Source organism: Telmatherina bonti (assembly GCF_933228915.1).
Source record: "Telmatherina bonti genome assembly, chromosome: 13".
NCBI classification, from domain to species: domain Eukaryota; kingdom Metazoa; phylum Chordata; class Actinopteri; order Atheriniformes; family Telmatherinidae; genus Telmatherina; species Telmatherina bonti.
This window is the reverse complement of record NC_136611.1, coordinates 13,232,561-13,252,304: the sequence shown is the minus strand read 5'-3', so window position 1 is coordinate 13,252,304 and position 19,744 is coordinate 13,232,561. Positions and strand designations below refer to the sequence as shown.

At 38.2% G+C, this 19,744-nt stretch overlaps 2 protein-coding genes across 3 annotated transcripts; one reads left to right on the top strand and one right to left on the bottom strand.

The window, feature by feature from the left end:
• Window positions 1–936: 936 nt before the first annotated feature.
• On the top strand, window positions 937–1,673 carry sprn2 (shadow of prion protein 2; the record flags this gene model as incomplete). The annotated part of the gene is made up of 1 exon (XM_079252042.1): window positions 937–1,673. The coding sequence occupies one exon, from the start codon at window positions 937–939 to the stop codon at window positions 1,459–1,461; it is 525 nt and encodes a 174-aa protein (XP_079108168.1). The 3' UTR covers window positions 1,462–1,673.
• An 11,564-nt stretch (window positions 1,674–13,237) lies between these two features.
• On the bottom strand, window positions 13,238–19,508 carry LOC306764303 (uncharacterized protein). 2 transcript variants are annotated; one of them, XM_079251413.1, is made up of 3 exons: window positions 19,460–19,508; window positions 16,522–16,745; window positions 13,238–16,473 (listed from the first exon to the last, which is right to left on the bottom strand). In XM_079251413.1, the coding sequence occupies exons 2-3, from the start codon at window positions 16,736–16,738 to the stop codon at window positions 15,479–15,481; spliced, it is 1,212 nt and encodes a 403-aa protein (XP_079107539.1). In that variant the 5' UTR covers window positions 16,739–16,745; window positions 19,460–19,508; the 3' UTR covers window positions 13,238–15,478. The 2 variants fall into 2 exon arrangements, with proteins under 2 accessions (XP_079107539.1, XP_079107538.1); XM_079251412.1 differs by having other exon boundaries at window positions 13,238–16,745.
• Between the last annotated feature and the right edge of the window lie 236 nt (window positions 19,509–19,744).

Below are 19,744 nucleotides of genomic sequence, written 5' to 3'. Positions count from 1 at the left end.
CCCGAGGGGAAATTCAAACACATATTTGCACATATTCTGGCTATTTGATTATTCCCTCTGATATACAGTGGGTTTATATCTAGCTGGGTCACTTATAGAGTTGGGGTCAACAACTGATAACATACCATTGCAGCATAGATCTGTTTATCCATCCATTAGGTCATGTCCACAGACCTGCAACCAGGTCCTAATTAAAAATGACTTTGAGATTATGAAAGCTATTTGATCCCATGTTGTCTTCATTGATGGAGTGTGCTGCACTGCTTGTGTAATATGGGGGCTTCAAAGCTGGATTAAGACAAGCCTTCTTTACTCCTCTTAATATCACAGCAATGTAAAAATACCACACAGGAGCACGAGAACCATCTCATTAAGTCTTGTTGTTTGTGTGAGAAATATACCAAAATGTATCTGTAAGCTGCAAAGATAGTTTTAATCTAAAATGTGCTTTGGATCTACCAAATATAGAATGAAATCAGTGAAATTAAACTAACACATTTGGATGTAGTGTAATAAGAGATCTCTAAAAATCGCATGTAAAATCTGTAAATGAGATCACAGATATATTTAAAGCAATTGTAAACAATGAAAACAAGCCTGCAGGTCTCTTGTAACCAGCTGGGAATAACCAAAAGCCAGAGTTGCTTATTAGGGCAACCCCGGTCATATTTAATTTTAAATGAGTCTGAAGCTCTTTCCTACTGAGGATTAAATGATATATTTGAACCAAAAACAAGACCAACCAGGTTTTTCTAGTTGGAGGATGTGTTTTTGTCATGATATTACGGTTTGGACGGTCTTTTGTGTTTTAGAATGACAAAACCACTCTGGAGTATTTGCATTGTAAGATTTAGGCAGAAAGTTGTAGGCATCTTAATGATGAATTCACTGCTGAACTCAGTTTCCCAAAACTTATCTTCTTACAGGATCAACATTATGTGGGGCCTGCAGAAACTTCCCATCACAGTGGCCCTCTGTTGGCTTCTTCTTGCTTCCCTGTTGCCCAGCTCTGAGGCCCGCCGGGGTCGTGGAGGTGGAGGCTTTGGCCGAGGACTTGGAGGAGGTGGCTACAACCGGGGATGGGGTGGTCAGGCTTATAGACCTGTCCAGAGCAGTGGTCCCAGTGCAGGGAAAATAGCCGGGGCGGCTGCTGCAGGAGCGGTAGGGGGAGCTATGCTGGGATCTGCACTGAGTCGCCCCGGTTACGGGTATGGATATGGTGGAGGTTATGGTGGATACGGAGGTTATGGAGGTTATGGGGGATATGGAGGATTTGGAGGGGGATACGGCCCCCCACGATATGGAGGTGGCTATGATTCTAGGCCTGCCAATGAGCCTGAGGGCTCTGGTGACTGGGAGTACTATGCTGGAGCCTCCAGTGGCCCCATCTACAACAGCATCATTGTTGTCATTGGATCCCTCATGTCCCTGCTCATTGGCCACTGGGTGGCAGTCATGTAGAGCTGGAGACAGACATCCCAAAAATAACCCATGACCTGACAGTAAAGAGGACTATTTTAAAGTCATATCTGACCTAAAATATGGCTGGGAGGTTTTTCTAATATTTTAGTGTCCCTCTGTGAGGAATGCAATAGGAATTAGCAGCAAGACACCATCCTTCAGTCTGTAAATTTTCTGCTGAGCTTCAGAGATCATTGTATTTAAGTCTACCTCAAGAAATCCTGTCAGAAGAAGGTTTAAAAGCAGCTGCATATTTAATGCAATTCTATTTCTAAAAATATCACATTAATTAAAATTTTTCTCCATTCTAATGTGGTGTTTTACATCTGTTCTGCATATGGAGAAGTTTCTGTTTAAAGCGCATGGCTTGTACACCGATTGTTAATTAAATTTAAAGTACACGTTTTATTTTATTTTGTAGTTTTTTATTTTTAAAAAAAAACTATGCTTTTGTTTTTAATGTTATTTGAATAAAAATATATGACAAAAACAAAAATTTGTACTGAATTTATTCTTACATTTAAGTTAATCAAACACATCTGCAGATAGACTACTGATCTCCATTGAACCAATGACCAAAACAAATGTTATATTTGGTGATATATTTCTTTTATGATGCCATGTTACATATCTTGTCTTCATGATCTTATCTCTTTGGATATTCTCAAGTATTTTCTCTTTCCTACTTAGCCATTTTGTATGTGGTACAGCTTGCAGCATTAATCTTTGAAAGAGCTATTCTTTTAATTAATTTATTTTTTAGTCATGTTTTGTCTTTTACTTATGGAAGAATGTTATAATTCCTCTTAGTCAGAAGATGTGTAAAAGTGGAAGTGAAAGAGGGAAACTCCGCTCCATGAACAAACCTTATAAAGCATGGGTTATCCCGTCACATTCACTCCTTAAACCTCTTGAATGACGTGGAGAGTCCGATCTGATGTATTAAAGGACATTTATTCACATAAATACAGCAAGGTTACAAAGGCAGAGGGACAGAAACGCAGAGCCAGGCTAAAAGAGCCTCATCTTCTTCCTGGGTCTGCCTTTTAGAGAAGTTCCATACTCCTCCGTTTTTCCTCACTCTCTCTCCCAAACAGACAGTCAAATGTAACACTGAAGTACACACTTTTCCTGGACAGACCTTCTTACAACCATCTCATGATACTAGAATGTGTTTGGTCATAGCGGCCAGCAGCCTGCTTTCCACTCTAATCCAGCTTCATCAAGATTTTGTGTATCCTCCAAAGTTCATCCTAACCTTTGGACTGTTTTCTGCCATCTGACCTCAAATCAGATCCCAGCTGAATAACTTTAAATCACTACATACTCTTACATAACTTTTATACTACATTGCATTATTGCACCTTCTGGATAACTATAGCCAAAAAAAAAAAAAAAAAAAGAAGAAGAACACACATAACTGCCAATAAATCATCACACATCAATATTCATTTCTGGGCGTTTTTTCATGAATCACACATAACTTCAGACCTGCCCAAAAATCTTATGATTTTCAAAATTTTAGTCAATTTTGCTCAATTTGTAATTGTTATTAAAGTGTGTAAAACTTTTAAATTGGTAAGGTGTTATATGTGTGTGTGTGTGTGTGCGTATATTATACACACACACACACATATGTATATATATATATATATATATATATATATATATATATATATATATATATATATATATATATATATATATATATAAATATAGATTAATAAACACACACACACACATGCGCACACAACCGGTCAAAAGCTTGAACACACTTTCCCATTAAATTCAATATTTAATGGTTAAATTATTAATAATTATCAATAAAACAAACTTGATTAAAATTCTGAAATCAATCAGATGCCTGAAGTCATGTATACATATATACACACACATACATTTTATATATATATATATATATATATATATATATATATATATATATATATATATATATATATATATATATATATATATAAAATGGGTGTGTATAGGAGATTAAGCAGCCATCCAGGTCCAGGAGTATGGACTGCCAGAACCCCTTGCCAGATATCTGGCGCCTACATGACTGGTGTCAGAGTTTGTGGTCCACATTACCAGCATTATGTCAGATTAGTTTCCAGTGAGGGTTGGATTTATGCAGCTTCCCCCAACACCCAGCCCTGGGTAATGAAAATAGATGGATGTTCTGAAGTTCAGTGATTTATGAAAAAATTAGAAATTAATATTGATGTATGATGATTCAAAAGCAGTTATGTGTGTAAGTGTTTATTTTTGCCATGAAAGTATCCAAATGGTTAGTAAATTCCAACAAGGCACAATGGCGAAACAAACTTCAGATTGGCAATAATGTTCTTTTGGGACAGCAGTGACTTTCTTTTTGCGGGTCTACGCTGCACAAAAATGTTCAAATTCTCCTGGTGTTGTCCAAGTGGCCTGTAGCTCCTCAATAGTTACCTTGGGTTCCTTTGTGACTTTCCAGCTGATTGCAATCCATGTTTATCTGTATTGGTGGACCATTACTACCAGAGGCAATATTTCACCCTTTATATAATAAAGCAAAAATATTTGCATGTGAGTTAGTAAAGTTTTTCAATTTATTAGAGAAGTAAAAAGTGCAGGACAACTCTGAGGATTCAACAGAACATTCATCAGAACAATGGACATGTGGTCATATAAGAAACAAGCCAGTAGGAAATTAGCTGAAACAACAGGAAGATGTTTTACCTCAAAAGTGCCCTCAAGTGTACAAAGTACAGGAAAGGATGGGTCGAATAATTCAGTTAACCCTTTAAAATCAGCAGTTAAAATGTTACCAGTGAGATTCATGGTTAATATTATAACTTTCACAAAGATGTTCACATAAATTCTGTGTTCTTCCAAAACCCAAAATTTATGTGGTGCGTTCTTATCAGCACAGGTGTAAAGCATCTAAATTGATGCCACTGGCAAAGGAGATTATTTAGGACACAATTCTGTGGGTTATATGCAGTCCACAAACAACTTATTAGGCCGTTCATCAAGCAGGGTTATCGATACATGTCCTTTTACAAATACATTCAAGACTAGACACAATACAAAACACGTCATATACAAACAATTACAGGCACACTGTGGAGTTTTTCTTTTTTCATATCATTAAGAATGATCACACCTGCCTCACATGAATGTGTTTCAGTGTCTAACTTATTCAAAGTGCTACAATAACACAGCCTGTATGTAAGAAGTGGAATGAGACACCACTTGTTATCTTAAAACGGCCATTATAAAGCCTCAAATTCAGCATTTGACTGGTTGAGAGTGGAAAGTGATATGTTTTCCATCCTTTAAAGTCTAATCTTTCTATTCCCCTAGTTTTGGAGGAAAGAACCATAAGCATGCTGAACACAGTGAGTTAATCCAGGTAATAAAAACCCAATTAGTTCTGAGTAAATCTGCAACCTTGAGAAAGAAGTTGATGCTTTGTGAATGGGGACCAAAATGTGCCAGAAATGTTCCAGACACAACTCTTAGCAGCCGTCAGCAAAAATGCAGTTTAAGATTAGTTTCACTTTAGACAGTGAGTAATTGTGTTCTTTTATTATAATTGTAAAAACGGTTTGACAGTAGTCCCACTGACTGAATAAACATCAAGTGCTCTGCTAAGAAAAGTAAGTTTCTGGGAATTAAAGGGTAACATTTAATTGCACAAACAGTCGCTATACCTTATTTGGATAATCATAATCCTGAATGGGGTAGTGATCATGTCAAATATTTCCCTGTGTTACTTGTTTGTGCATTATGAAGAAATTTTAGATATGAAAGGTTTGCACATGGCTAATTTGCTGTGAAAACTCCAGAGAGCGCCATCACATTTTATGATGTGAAAAATAACTGAGCACAGTATATAAACACTAATGATACTGTAAGGTAACATTCATTAAGGCGCAGAGATTAACTCGGCTCAGAAAAGAGTACATGTGTAATGTTTAAAGAGCACTTCTGCAATAACAAACCACTCCAGAGAGTGGAGATAGTGGCAAGTCACAGTACGGCAGGAAGGACAAGTAGGAAAAAAGATATCAGATGATAAACAACAGTTTTTAAAGCTCAGTCAGGACAGATGGAGGAATGGTAGAAAAGGTTTGGGAAACATTCTGAGAAAGTGTTCTTTGTTTGTACTGAGTAGTATGAGCATGCTCATAACAGATAACTGGTTACTGTGGTTTGACGTTATTATAATGATAGTAGCCCACTTATGTTAATATTCGAGTAATTATTATCTGTTAACAATTATTCATGCTTACAATGTCTAATTTCTGTCTAAAGCGCTGATAAGTGATAGATTTTCTGAACAGACATGTAAATGTCTTGAATGTCAGCTTGTTTGGAGTATTAGCCACCCTCAGAATTATTTCTATTATATCACACTTAAAACATGGTCCTTATTTCAAAACAGCATATTTACATGGCTGCACCAGCCAGCAGAGACATGCCAATCTTCTTAAATCCCTCATTTGGTTTAGAAGTCAAAGACTCGGCTATTTTCTCATTAAATATTAACAAGAAAAAAATTGTTTCCCCAGAAAAACATTACATTAAAAAGTTTTGTGGGTGTTTGGTGTGTATAGGTGTACCATAAGTTGATCATTTCTATTCTTTTTTTTGTTTGTTTGTTTTAATTTCTTAAATTTAGTACTGCTGGTAAAATTGAAAAAGTGTCCCCTCCTTTCCTTTAAAACTTCCTCTGGTTTTTCTCTGAATTAATCTGTCAGTAAAAATTTTGATGTCAAAGGAATAATCTGCATCTAAAACTGTAAATTACATTGCAACACGGAGACATCTCTTTTAGTAGATTTTTGCACTGGATTTTTGCAACACTGGATTAGACCTGTAAGGTGTTTGAACTACAATCCTTTGAATACTTCTTTGTTTTCTCATGTTTGTCTTGCAATCCCCATGTTTGCAAATGCATATGAATATTCCATGCAGCTCAGTATCATCGCTCTGCTGAGTCTTTTTTCCCAGTTTACTGAAATTTAGGCTGCAGTTCAGCATTTAACAATAAAACCATGTAGCATGTTTGAGCAGCTAAAAGTGGAACTGCAGCTAAAATTTCCTTTTAACAATGCCAACAGGTTTCCTAGTATTTCCAGACACCTGACAGCCAGCCCAGCTTGTCTGGCGTACTATAGAATGACACTGCATGTTGTTTGGAGTAAATCAAGCGAATACAAAGATAGCCAAAGTCACAGGCAATAACAAGATTAAGTACTACTCTGTTCCTGGCCTAAATGGTCATTAAAATTAAACAAATGGTTCTTGAAAAGAAATGGAAAAGTTTTGAGATTCTGTGTGAAAAATATGTTGGAACCTTGTAAAATTAGGTTAACAGTAAATGTTTCTTCTCTCCATAATTGTTTTCCATTGATTTGCTCATTTTGTGTGTAATGGCACATTCTCTGTCACTTCCCTTGCAAAGTAAGACCCTAATGCATTGAGATTAGCACGTTGCTGTTAATTAGCATCAGCACTGTACTGAAAACTACAACTAAAAGCCCCTGGAAACCCATCTTCAGTCCTTGAGCCCCTCCAGTTCGTTTCATGATGTAATGTTCGGAGTAAGCGATGTACTTTTCCACGCATTTCCTGACCTTCAGCTGTTCAATCAATGCCGGGTAACCAATCTCCACAATGCTGACTGTATCATCATCATCCTCTTCAGCAGTGGTAACAGTGGGAGAGGCTGGAGGCACAGGGCTGGCTCCTGGCGGATTCCCTGGACGGGAAGTCGGCGGCGCAGAGGTCGATTGGTTTTCTGCTGCACTGTTGTTAGTTTTTGTCGCGTTGTTGCTTTTGTCTGCAGCTGAAGCCACTGCATCCGACTGGGTAGTTTCAGCTGAAGTTTTGGAACTGGTAACTGGTTTATATTTTGGCTTTTGACTGGTTACAGGCAGAAGATCTTCTCTCTTCATACAGGAGTCCATGTAGCTATTATAGGTCTGTGGGGTTGGGTTGTATGTATAATCTCTGCTGTAGTCGTTGCTGTCAGATGACTTCGTGCCATACTTCCTGTACATGTACTGGTTGTAGTAATATTCCTCCCGGGGGTTGTGGAACTGAAAGTGAGGGCGAGGGAACCTTCCTAACCCATAGCCCACAGCCACTCCTGCTACAGCCCCTCCAGCTGCTGCCATAACCGCACTGCGCCCAAACCCTTTGGAATTGGGATTTGGATAATATCCCATTGCCTGGACTGACTGGGAAAATGGAGATCCCCCCCTGTTGCCATAGCCCCCATAGCCAAAACTACCACCATAGTGAGGGCTCAAGATTTTGTTGCTTGGGTTATGGTTGATGTATCCACCTGGGTAACCTCCATAACCAGGATAACCACCATACCCACCGTGACCTCCATAACCTCTTCCGTATGTGGAGCCTCCTGCAGGATAATGGTTATAGTAGCCTCCTCCATGGTGCCGAGGGTAACCTTGATGTCCTGCCCCACCTGGGTAGCCTCCTTGGTTATTTTGTCCATGCTGTTTGGGATATCCACCATGGGAGGTGGAACCCTGGTTATGTTTTTTGGCTGTATTTGTATTTGTGGTACCTCGGTTTGATGGAGAGGACTTTTTTGAGCTGAAGCTTTTCCCAAATCCCCCTCCACCTCCTTTCCTGGCCAGTAAAAAAGGGGTATGAAACAAAAGGAATAATAGACATAACACAACAAAGGAATTCAGCTTCATCTTCACTCTGTATGGAAAAAAAAAAACAGGGAAAAAAAATACAGTTAATGTTAATATTTAGACAATTTCATTTAACAAAGTATGGTTTTCTGTGCTAATGTGCTGCACTGTTTTATCATGTTTAGCCCATTTTATTAAGTCAAGCATTCATAAGGAACATACACCAAATAGTATACTGACACTTGCCACCTTCCCTTTGGGTTTCCTCCATGGTCTCAACCAGCTCAGTCACATTATCAGATTTTCAGTACATATTAACGGAAGTCAAAACCACTAAAAACGGGAGGCGAGAAGCTGTAAATACTTTACACAAAACCAGTTTGTAGTCAATTATGTTTTGATCTCATCAGCTCAAATTAAACTATATTTTTTATCTCAGTGTATCATTAAGTGATGTAGATCATTATTTCAGTTTGACGATTATTATCAGGGGCTGCAAGTTGCCATAGTGGCATGAAGGTTGCTGGTTCGATTCTCGGCTGGGGCGGGGTTTGGACAGTTTGCATGTTCTCCTATGTGTATGCGCGGGTTCTCTCTGGATACTCCGGCTTCCTCCCAACATCCGAACACAAAGACCTGTTAGGTTAACTGGTTACTCTAAATTGCCCACAGAGTGAGTGTGAGTGGTTGTTTGTCTCTGTGTGGCCCTGCGATGGACTGGCGAGCTGTCCAGAGTGTACCCTGCTGGGATAGGCTCCAGCTTCCCTATGACCCTCCATCGGACCAAGCGGTTAAGATAATGAATGAATGGATTATTATCAGCACTGGTGTAACATAAAACCCCATGAGGTTGCGCTTAAATGGCACTGGAAGCTGTTTTCTATTTAATCTTTTTAACTTTTTAAGGTTGTACAGTGTTGAACTGCCTGGTGTCAAAGATTTAGTCTTGTATGGTTACGTTGACTTAAGGTTATATTTGTAATAGAGTATTAGAAATGGAAGAACTGGGATTTTGTGACAGTGCCAGACAGACTGACCTATTGGGATTTTCCGACACAACCATCTCCAGGGTTTATAGAGAATGGAGATGATAGAAAGGCAACCACCACAACCATGGTATGCAGAAGTGCCATCTCTGGATCTTTGAACGATGAAGTAAAAGAGCTACAGCAACATAGGTCTGGGCGATTAATCGGATTTTAATCTCAATTACGATCTGGGTTTTCAACGATCATAAAAATAAAAAGGTGCGATTTTTTTTTTCTCTTTGCAATTTAATCTTGTGGTGTCTTCTGTTACCAATCGAGCGTCACTAGCATTGCGGCGTTGTGCTGTAAACTCCTCCCACAGCCGGTTTGGTTTTATTCAGCCACTGTTGCCAACTTAGCGACTTTCTTGCTAAATCTCATGACTTTCCAAAACCCCCTTGGTGTCTTTTTTTTTTTTGTTAAAAGCGACTAGCGACAATTCTAGGGACTTTTACTGGAGTTATTGGAGACTTTTCTGGTGTGTTTGGCGACTGACTTGAAGGCACATATTGTTCTGCAGTTACTGTAATGAACGAGCAACGGGAGCCTCTCCCCGTCCTAAAGCTCTCCCAGACGGCCAGTCTCAGTCGGCTCCGGCTGCAGATGCAATGTAGAATAATTGTAGTAGGTTGTGTAAGTTCACTACAACATAGTTTATATTTATTTATTCAGTTTACATCAGTATTTTCTCTTTGTCAAGACAAAGCTTCGTTTTATTTGCATGTTCTCTTAAATTTGAGGAACTCTCAAGACATTGTTTAAATCCACTGTTTAAAGTGAAAGAAATTCATGTTGTTAAATATAATGGATAATTGTGTTAAATAATCAAGATCTCAATTTCAGTCAAAAAATGGTGATTATTATTTTTACAAAAATCGAGCAGCCCTACAGCAACAGAAGACTGCACGGGGAGCCATTCATGTCAACTAAGAACAGGTAATTAAGACATACAGACTCACCAAAATTGGACAACAGAAGGTTTTAATAATATTGCCTGTTCTGATGAGTCCCCATTTCTGCCAAAACCTATCCAGATATCCAAACATGGAGAGAAAGATACACATTTAATTAAGGTTTTTAAAAAAATAGTTCAAAGCCCATTTCCTGCAACAGACAACGTCTTGTATGGAAGATTCTGTACCATTTTATAGTAAAACTATAGATTAAAATCAGTAGTACAATGTTGAAGTGTGTGAAAGTGGCATATTCTTGAAAAAACCTGGGTTTTGTAAAATAGAAACACAAAGACTCTGAGAATATGACTATGTCTTTGAGTAAAACAAAAACTCAAAGGTCTAACCATGAAGCCCATATTTCAACATTAAAAGGGAAAAACAGAGTAGCAATCTAACCACAAATCAAATTACCTGCAAACTCCTTAACCTTAAGAGCTACTCCAAGGAGGCGTTTCCTTTATGTAACAGCATTAAGCACATTTTCCTATTTTATTTACACTCCCACCGCACCATCTAGCCTTATACCAGGACATTAAAATGTCCTGCCTTCTGTTTCCAGGACACATTCTGTATATTTTCATAATTTTCTTTTAATATTAAACATTAAGACATTAAAAAACATGCATTTATGTCACACATTTTGTCAGTGCAACACAATTATCAAAACAATAACTTGGCAAAAGAAGGTTTTTTTTTTCAACAAACACTGTCGGAAATGACAACAATGACAAAACACTTCAGAGTTTTTTGACACGCTGACATGGTCACCACATTTTAGCTGCTTTTTTTTTTTTTTTTTTTTTTTTTAATGGCAAAAGGAGATGTCAGATACACTGTCTAGTTCTCAACTGTGCTTGTGTTGTCTGAATTAAAACGCAGTGGGAGTGGAGAAGCCAAACTTTAATTGAATAATGGGGATGCTTTTTTCTCCCCTTGTTCCGGTGCCTTGGTCTGAGTGCATGGTTTTTAAGTTAATCAATGGGACTGGATTTTTAGATAGTAAGTGAAAATAAACTAAGTCAAAATGAAAGTACTTTGCATCTGACCATCTATTTAAAACCCAAATAGTCTAATGAAAAAGAAAAAAGCAAATCTGTGCAACTGAAATAATGATTCAATCATACATCCAGCAAAATAACAAAGCTTTCAAAAGGTGTTGATGGTCATGACCAACAACCAAAATAACACCAACATACCACCTGAAATGTCATCAAAGTCAGCATTTCCATCACAAAGGCAGCTGACTGGTTCTGTCTGCAGGTGTTCTTATTGTTAATCTGCTGGTTTTTGCAGTTGCTGCCAGGCAGCAGTGGCATACAAAAACAAAGCTGCTTTTATATAAACACCGTCATGTGGGTAAAAGGGACATCAATGAAGCAGCCTCAGATCTATGCTGCACATAAACAGATCACCATGATCCACCCGGGAAGTTTCCTGGGGAGAATACTGATGTGTACTTGTTGCGTCACCTCAAGATCAACCACATAAAAAGGGAGGAAGCTGCTCCGAACAACCGCAACCAAAAGCGTTTGTTTAATATTTATAATGCCCCTCTGTCGATTACACATTATTTCTGGAGCTTCACGCTATAAACTCTGCCTTCTCCTCAGAGATGGCGCTTGTGAATAAGGTGACTTCGTTTGCGTTGCGGAAAACGGAGCGTCGATTTGCAGCTTTTTATGCGAGCAAAGCAAAGTACGTTTTATTTTCTCAATGATATCTGGAAGGTTGCGGCTGTTTTAAAAAGCTAGCTTACCTTCAGTAAAGGTCGTTTGCTTGTGAAATGATCCCCTCACTTTGTCTCAGTGAGCCTCCAGGTTGCCTCCTCCGGGTGAACGTCTCCACCTGAGCCGTCCGGACGAGGGATGTGGGTCGCCTGGAGACAGAGGATGAGGGCGGGGCTTAGCTTGACTCATTTCCCAGCATCCTGCGCTAGGTGATGATGTGGACTTGTGGAAAATCACTAAAGACGAACACTGATACCGTGGGGAGGAAGAGTGGAGAGCATTAAGCGGGTCCTTTACACTGTAAACATTAAATGTTTTTTATTTTTATTTTTAAGCAATATTGTAGTCCATATTGCCCAGTCAATGATCACTCATTCTACAATGTGAAAATACAATGTAAAGACTTGGGGTTAATTCTATTCCTTTACATAACTTAGCATGAAAAGTAATAAAATTTGTGTTTGGTTAAATAGACATATTTGTAAAGAAAACAGATTTGTGAGGTGAGCAGCAGAGTTGAGTGTGTGGGTTGTACCCTTAATAAATTTGCCAGATCATCCCTGCCACACCCAAACAAATTGTTCATCTGATCCAGATCTGGTTCTTTAGGACCGCAGTCCTGCAACTGATGAGAATTTCCCTGCTGCAACACACTTGACATGCATCTAGCAGGACTTGAACAGAGCTTGACATCAAACTGCACAAGTCTGTGCTCTTTGGTTTCCTATTTAGGAATCATGTTGCTCATGCAAAAACATTTCATTATTATTTGGTTTAAGTGTGTTATTGTTGTTTTTTTGTTGTTGTTGTTTTTTTTACCCAACAGACAATAAGTAGAATGCAACCAAAAACCTTTGCAGGACTTCAGAAAGTCTTGAGAACTGTCGCTTAAGACAACTTTACAGATGACAGTAAAGTTTGGCTCCATAAAGAAAAATATTGAGAAATTAATTTAGTTCCAATTTTGATGAAACCTCCATCTCCTCACACTGAATCTGTAGCTTCATTACTGATTATTTCCTAAACAAACAGCTGTCTAATCAAACAATTCAACCATATTTCTGATTGTATACACGGATCAGCTGATACAGTGTAGAAAATCATACACATTGTCATGACTATGTGGAGACAAAAAGATTTTAGCTGCTCTCTGGCAGCATCGTGGAAAGGAAACTTACTTTAATGAGCTTTGGGAGAGGAAATGAGTGGTCATGGGAGCTTTTAAGAGTCCCCTCCCTTTTTTTTTTTCTTGATGCATCATTGTTCAGTGAGGATACTGATACCTGATGGGAATGAATTATTCAGTAAACCTATACTCACATCAGATTTCTCTTTTTAAAACTACAAGGCAGTCAAATCTGTAAAACCTCAATGAGCAAAATGAATACTCAACATTAGTCATTAGTTTTTAATATTGTTGTGGTAGAAGTGGCTTCTTAATGGTACATTTTCATATGAATGTATGGTATATTCTTAATTTATTTCACCACCATTACAGGTTTTGTCAGTGTTGCCATTGCAGAAATTTGAACAGTAAACAACATTTTAGTTACATAGTTTTAACTGTTTTGATTCTATTTTAAAGTGAACAACAAATTAAATGAGGGAATAATAGATAAAGAAACTCATTTGCAGGGCCTCATGAGTCTTCCCCTGCGACCAAAAAAAATCCCAAACACCTTGTATATATTAATAAAGTCACAGCAATGACATGAATTACATTTAAAGAAAAATGCTAAAATAATGTAACATTAATAAATGTAATCTGCCTAAATTAGGATTTTTCTGCATTCAGTCAGCATTTGTATTTTACCTAACTTTGCAGTAATGACATAAAGGTGTGAATAAAACTGAAACTGGGTCATTCAACATTAATATTATTTAATTCAAAATATTGTTGTTTCATGTTAAGTTAGCTCCTTTTTGAGAGTTCCTTAAATTACACAGCTCTCATCACCATTTGCTTTTGTTAATAGAATTAGTATACATCCAACCTAATATAAATGATCCATTACAGCAAAACAGTGTATTTATTTAAAAAAAAAAAAAAAAAACACTCCTCAACAGATCCTGCACTGACACCAGTGTACGAACGAATCCCCTTGACACTCACACTGGTCAGATTTCCTGAATAAATAAAACAAGAGTCTTTGTGAGACACAGTGGTGCTCTTGTGCAGTTTTTTTTCCATGCTTTGAGTTACATGCTGACAGGTTCATGTATACATCTTACGACGTTTTTGCAATGATAGTTGACCTGAAGATTGCATCCGATGAAAAAAATTAACAACAAGCACATTTCAAAACCAATTAGGACTCCATATACAAAAAATGTGGTCATCCTTAATATGACAACATCGTGTTTAAAAAAGATAGGACAGAATATACTCTGCTCGCATTGTATCTCTTCTTTTATCATTCTTATATACTCATATTCTTAATTGCTATTAGGATTTCTAAGCATTGTTTTGTTTTCAGTGGATATTTATGGTAACATTTGCAAAATGATCAACAATGACTTGCCGTTATTTTGGTTAAATAAGTAAAACTGTGGATTTTGAACTGTGTGTTAATAACAAGCTAGATGGGCCCTTTCCTGTTTAGCATGGAGGACATCTATGCTAGAGAATCTCTGTTTTGAGGCTGAGGAAAAAGTCCCTGTTATGGTTTTAGGCATTAGAAACATCGTAAAAACCTCAAGTCTCGATGCAGCTTCCTATCTTGAAGGTAAGAGAGCTGCAAAGAGGAGGGGTGAATTCTCTCCCACTATGTCCTTCAGCACGCCGTCTATAATGCTGCCTTACAATCCTCTACATTGCAAATATAAGTTCCCAAAGAATTACTACTGAAAAAGGTTGTATACGATAACTATTGTGTACAAACAGCCCACAATGAGGAGGGGGAAATTTCTCTCACCACCTCCCACAGCCACAGACAGGAAGCCATGGGGGGGGGGGGGGGGGGGGGTTTGTAATGTCACAAAACTTAAATAAGTTTTGTGACATTACAAAACTTAAAAATAAACATAGGTCTTCAGTTTGTGATAATCATGTAAAAACATGTGGTGAATCTGTGGTGGATATGTAGTTTCAGAGAAGCTCTTTGAGGGTAAGAAGGTCAAAGGGGAAGCTGCTGACGCTGTCTCCTGGTCGACCTTACAACAGTTTGCAGAGCAACCATGTGTGTTGTTCAATGATCAGATTACATATATTGGTGTGAGAAGACGAGTGATATTTAATATGAATAAATGAATAAATTTGTGCTGCTTTTTGAAAAAAAAAAAGCTTTATAAAACAAATGTTTATTTGATTTGATACATTTGTTGTTGCTCCATTGTTTACTTGCGGATAAAGAGTTCATTTTCTGTCTTGACCAATCAATATGGCAGATTGTAGTAGATTGGGAGTGTTTTTAATGTGATTGCATTTATGCTAAGCTTTTTTTTTATGATTTATTGCTGCTGTAAACTCGTTATCTCTGTAAATAAGGGAAACGTCAGCAATTAACTGGTTAAAATATAAAGGCTTAAATAAATTTGTGAAAAATTTATTCTGATTCCAGGGTGGTTAACCAAACGGTTGGCGCCTTTCTCCAAACAGTTTCTTTACTGCAGTTTTGTACTTATGTCTGGGATATATTTCTTCATAGTAAATGAGGGCCTTCAGTGCAACAGCATGAGTTCAGCAGCATCAGAGTAAAGCTGGTGAACACAGTGACAAGCCCTCGCAAGTTCACCTCCAGTCCATCCACCCCACTGCTGGTGGCTGTTGTCTTTTTCAACAGGTACTTTTCAGAGTAGACCATGTAAAGCTCGGTACACCTTTTGACCTTCATCTGCCTGATCAGTTCTGGATAGCCAATTTCCACAATGCTGACTGTATCATCATTGTCCCTTTGAAGAGCCTGTGAAGCTGCTGAAGGTGCAGGGTTGACCTCAGACCTATTCAGAGGGTGAGGGGTTGAGGGCGTTGTTGATGACAAGCTTACTGCTGCAGTATTGTTAGTTGTGTTGCTGCCGCTGCCAGTAACAGGTGCAGACGTAGGCGTGGTTTTCAAAGTGGTGGTTGTGGAAGTTTTAGTTGTAATGACTGCCGGTCTTTTCTCTGACTTCTGGTTATTGAAAGGCAGGAGGTCTGTTCTTTTCATGCAGGAGGCCATGTAGCTCTCAAAGGTCTCAGGGGGTTGCCTGTATTCATAGTCTCTGCTGTAGTCATGGCTATCGGTAGATTTCACCCCATATTTCCTGTACATGTAGTGATTGTAGAAGTACTCCTCCTGGGGGCTGCTGAAGTGGAAATGAGGATGAGGGAACCTTCCCAACCCGTAGCCCAAAGCCATCCCTGCCATAGCACCTCCAGCTGCTGCCATTACTGCAGTACGTCCAAACCCTCTTGATTTATCAGATGGTACATATCCCATTGCCTGAACTGAGTGGGAGAAGGGAGAACCACCACCGCCTCCATGGCCTCCATGTCCAAAGCTGCCCCCATAGTGAGGGCTCAAGATTCTGTTGTTTGAGTTGTAGTTGATGTAACTACCTGGGTAACCTCCATAACTCCCATAGGCTTGTCCTGGGTACTGAGGATAGCCTCCATAGCTGGGATAACCCCCTGGTCTGGCTGGATACTGTGGATAGCCTCCATAGCTGGGATAACCCCCTGGTCTGGCTGGATACTGTGGATAGCCTCCAGCTGGTTGTTGAGGGTAGCCTCCTTGATTGTATTGTGGCTGTTTAGCTTTTTTAAGGATTGAGTCTTTAGTCTTAGAGTCCAGATTTGTTTTTGTTTTGGGAGGTTTCTTAAATACATTCTTAAAAAGACTGCCTTTTTTGCCAGCCAGTGAGAAATGAACGTGAACCAAAAGAAGAGACAGACATAAAACAGCTGGTGCAGTCAGCTTCATCTTTGCTCTGCAGACAAACAAAGAAATGCAGATTTAACAATTAGCTGAAATATAAGGAAAATGGGTAAATATATTTTAATCATTTATAAAAAAACAAAATTGTAATGAAATAATTCTAAATAATGAATAATTCTAGACCTGGTTAGGGTATCAACCGAGCTAAAACACTAAATGTGTACATGAAACAGCTGTGAGCACATTATACATATACATATACTCTTTTGAGAGACATTTCTGTACCCTTCAGTTCTGGTCTATTTTTGTACCTTATCAAGTTCAACCTCACCTTTTCAAGTTATGTTTTTTATGTTTTTCCCAGCATGAGGCCTGGTCCATGCCACTTAGCAATATTATCTTATCTTTAATCTAGAAATAATCTTCAAAATCTCAAAATACTGACCAGACATACAGTTAGTTTGCAGCATCTGACCTTCATTGTCTGGTGTAGTAAATGACTGTTAAGTAGTACTACTGTCATCACTCAACTCTGCTCCAGTTTGTAACATTACAGCCGTGATAGTTTTTTTCTCCACCTTTCCTCTCATCCAAATCACGTCCACTTCAATGTAAACACAAAAGCAAGTGAACAACGTGACGTCTGACATGACGTTGTGGGCTACAGCAAGTTTTGTGCGCCTAAACCGGTCTTAACAATACATTTCTTTTGAGGCGACTTTTTAAAAATTATTTTATTAAAATCATAACACTGCTGCTAACAATAGTTTTTGTCACGACAAACATTTTTCAATGCTACAGGTACCCTTATGGTTAAGATGGTACAAATTTGTACTTTATGTCACTTTGAACTCTTTTTCATACTCTGAAGGTGTGCTTCTGGTCTCGTAAAGATCAGTATTTTACTTTTGAGAGAACATTTCTTTAAAATGTACCTATAGGTACAGAAATGTCCTTATCTTGTACCTCTATTTTTGAGAGTGCAGTTACAGAAGTAAGTTATTTATTTATAGTGAAAAAGATCTAATATCACATATTTTTGTGTGGAAATAGCATGTAAATGTTCCATATTTGCAGCAGCAACTGCAGATAACCTCAAGTTATAACAAGTATTGATCAGTTCATGTCAACTTGGAGAAATATAAGTCCTTTTGGCAGAACAATTAAGCTTCAGTTCTGGGACAAAGGTGGGTTTCTTCGTATGAACCTTTCTTTTCTGATCCCTTCACAGCTTTTCTGTTAGATAAAGGCTGAAATTTTGACTTGGTTTTTCTCAAACTTTCATTTTATCTTCCTGTTATTGTTTATTAGTTGAGCCAGCTTTGCACTGAAGGTGAAAAACTTGCTGCAGGACTACAAACCTTCTAATAGTCAAACTTGGCAGGGACATTATTGTAGGATAACTACAATTCGTTTCACAGACAAATAACTCACTCACTGTTCAGATTATTTAGATTTTATTTCTCCAACATAGAAGATAAGTTGCCTGGGTCCAAATGCACTAAAGCAGGCCCAATCAGTGATTTTTTTATTTGTCCAAACCTATTCCTTCACTTTTAAACCAAAACATGTTTGTTTGTTTGGGTTTTATTTTTTTTTATCTCTCTGATCTCGAGCGTCCCCTCCCAGAGCCTTCTGGCTTTTCCTTGTGATCATTAAAAAAAATGTGGATGGGAAGAGATGAATGCAGGGATTTTCTGCTTGTTGTGTCATCATGCACATCATGCATGAGGGTTTGGTTTTTTTTTTTGTTTTTTTGGGGTGCTCCATAGTTCCTAGGATGTTGGAGGGTAGTTTATGGTTTACTCATTCATTCAAACCCTCTACTAGAGAGAGCATTTCCAAAACATCTCTTTATTTCAGGACCTCCATGTAAATTGGGTAATCTTATATGTATATGGAAATATAAATTCTAAATGTTCACATACTGCATCATCAATCGTCTTGGATTCAACTCAGGTTGTATATAGATGCACTTTCAAAGCATGTGACCTACAGTAACCCTCACTTTTTACAATATAATTAAATTGACTTCTCTGCCCTTTTACATTTATAGCTCTCCTTTTCGGTGTTTAAACCTTTAAATCGGGGATGTCCAAAGTTGGTCATCGAGTTGTAAAACCTGTCTTGTAGGTTTTCCATGTTTTCCTGTTCCAACACATCATGCTTCCTTTACATGGATCCAACAGCCAATGAAGTTCTGCGCTGTGACAAATTAATTTAAGGCAGGTGTGCTAGAGCAGGAATACATGGAAAACTTGCAGGATTCTGGCCCACGAGAACTGGACCTGGACACCCCTGCTTTTACATGATTAACCAAGAAATTTACTTAAAGTGGCACATTTGCTTCTGTCAAGCTTTGTCTATGTCTCACATTGAACTATTTTGCTGAAAACAAAATAACTATCAGTATAAACACTGTATAAAAAGGTCAGATTAAACAGTTTGAGTGTGTTTTTTGCTATATAAATAAATGATCAAAAACCAGAACATGTTAACATAAATGAAAGCTTGCATGAGTTTTTGCAACACACAGTGCAGCCCACCTGTCATGAAGCTGGCATGCTAAAAATAGCAGCCTTTCAGACTGACTGCAGGCAGCCAAACCCCAACTCGACAACAAATACAGTAAAAACATCTTTAATATTTTTAAAAACCCAAATATTGCTGAAAGAACTTAGTTCAGATCAAGTCACCTGATTTAGAACTAAACATGAAGAACATGTAGAACCAAACATCCATAAATACAGAACTACATACACTGACCTTCAGTGCGTCTGCTGTTGGTGCGGTCTGACCGCTCCTCCTATTCATCATCCCCCTAGTGGAGTAAGATTTCAGCCCCTTCTGCCTTACACTATCTGTCAACATACAATCAGATGAAGACACACAACATATGCATTATTTCCCATGAGGAAATGAGTCTTTATAAGATGTAGATATTTTTAAGTTGAAGAACATGTGACACCCACTGCTCTGCTTCAGCAGCAAATCCAAAGTAAATCCAACTTCTGAATACGTTCAGCCTTTAAACATCTGACATTTTCACCA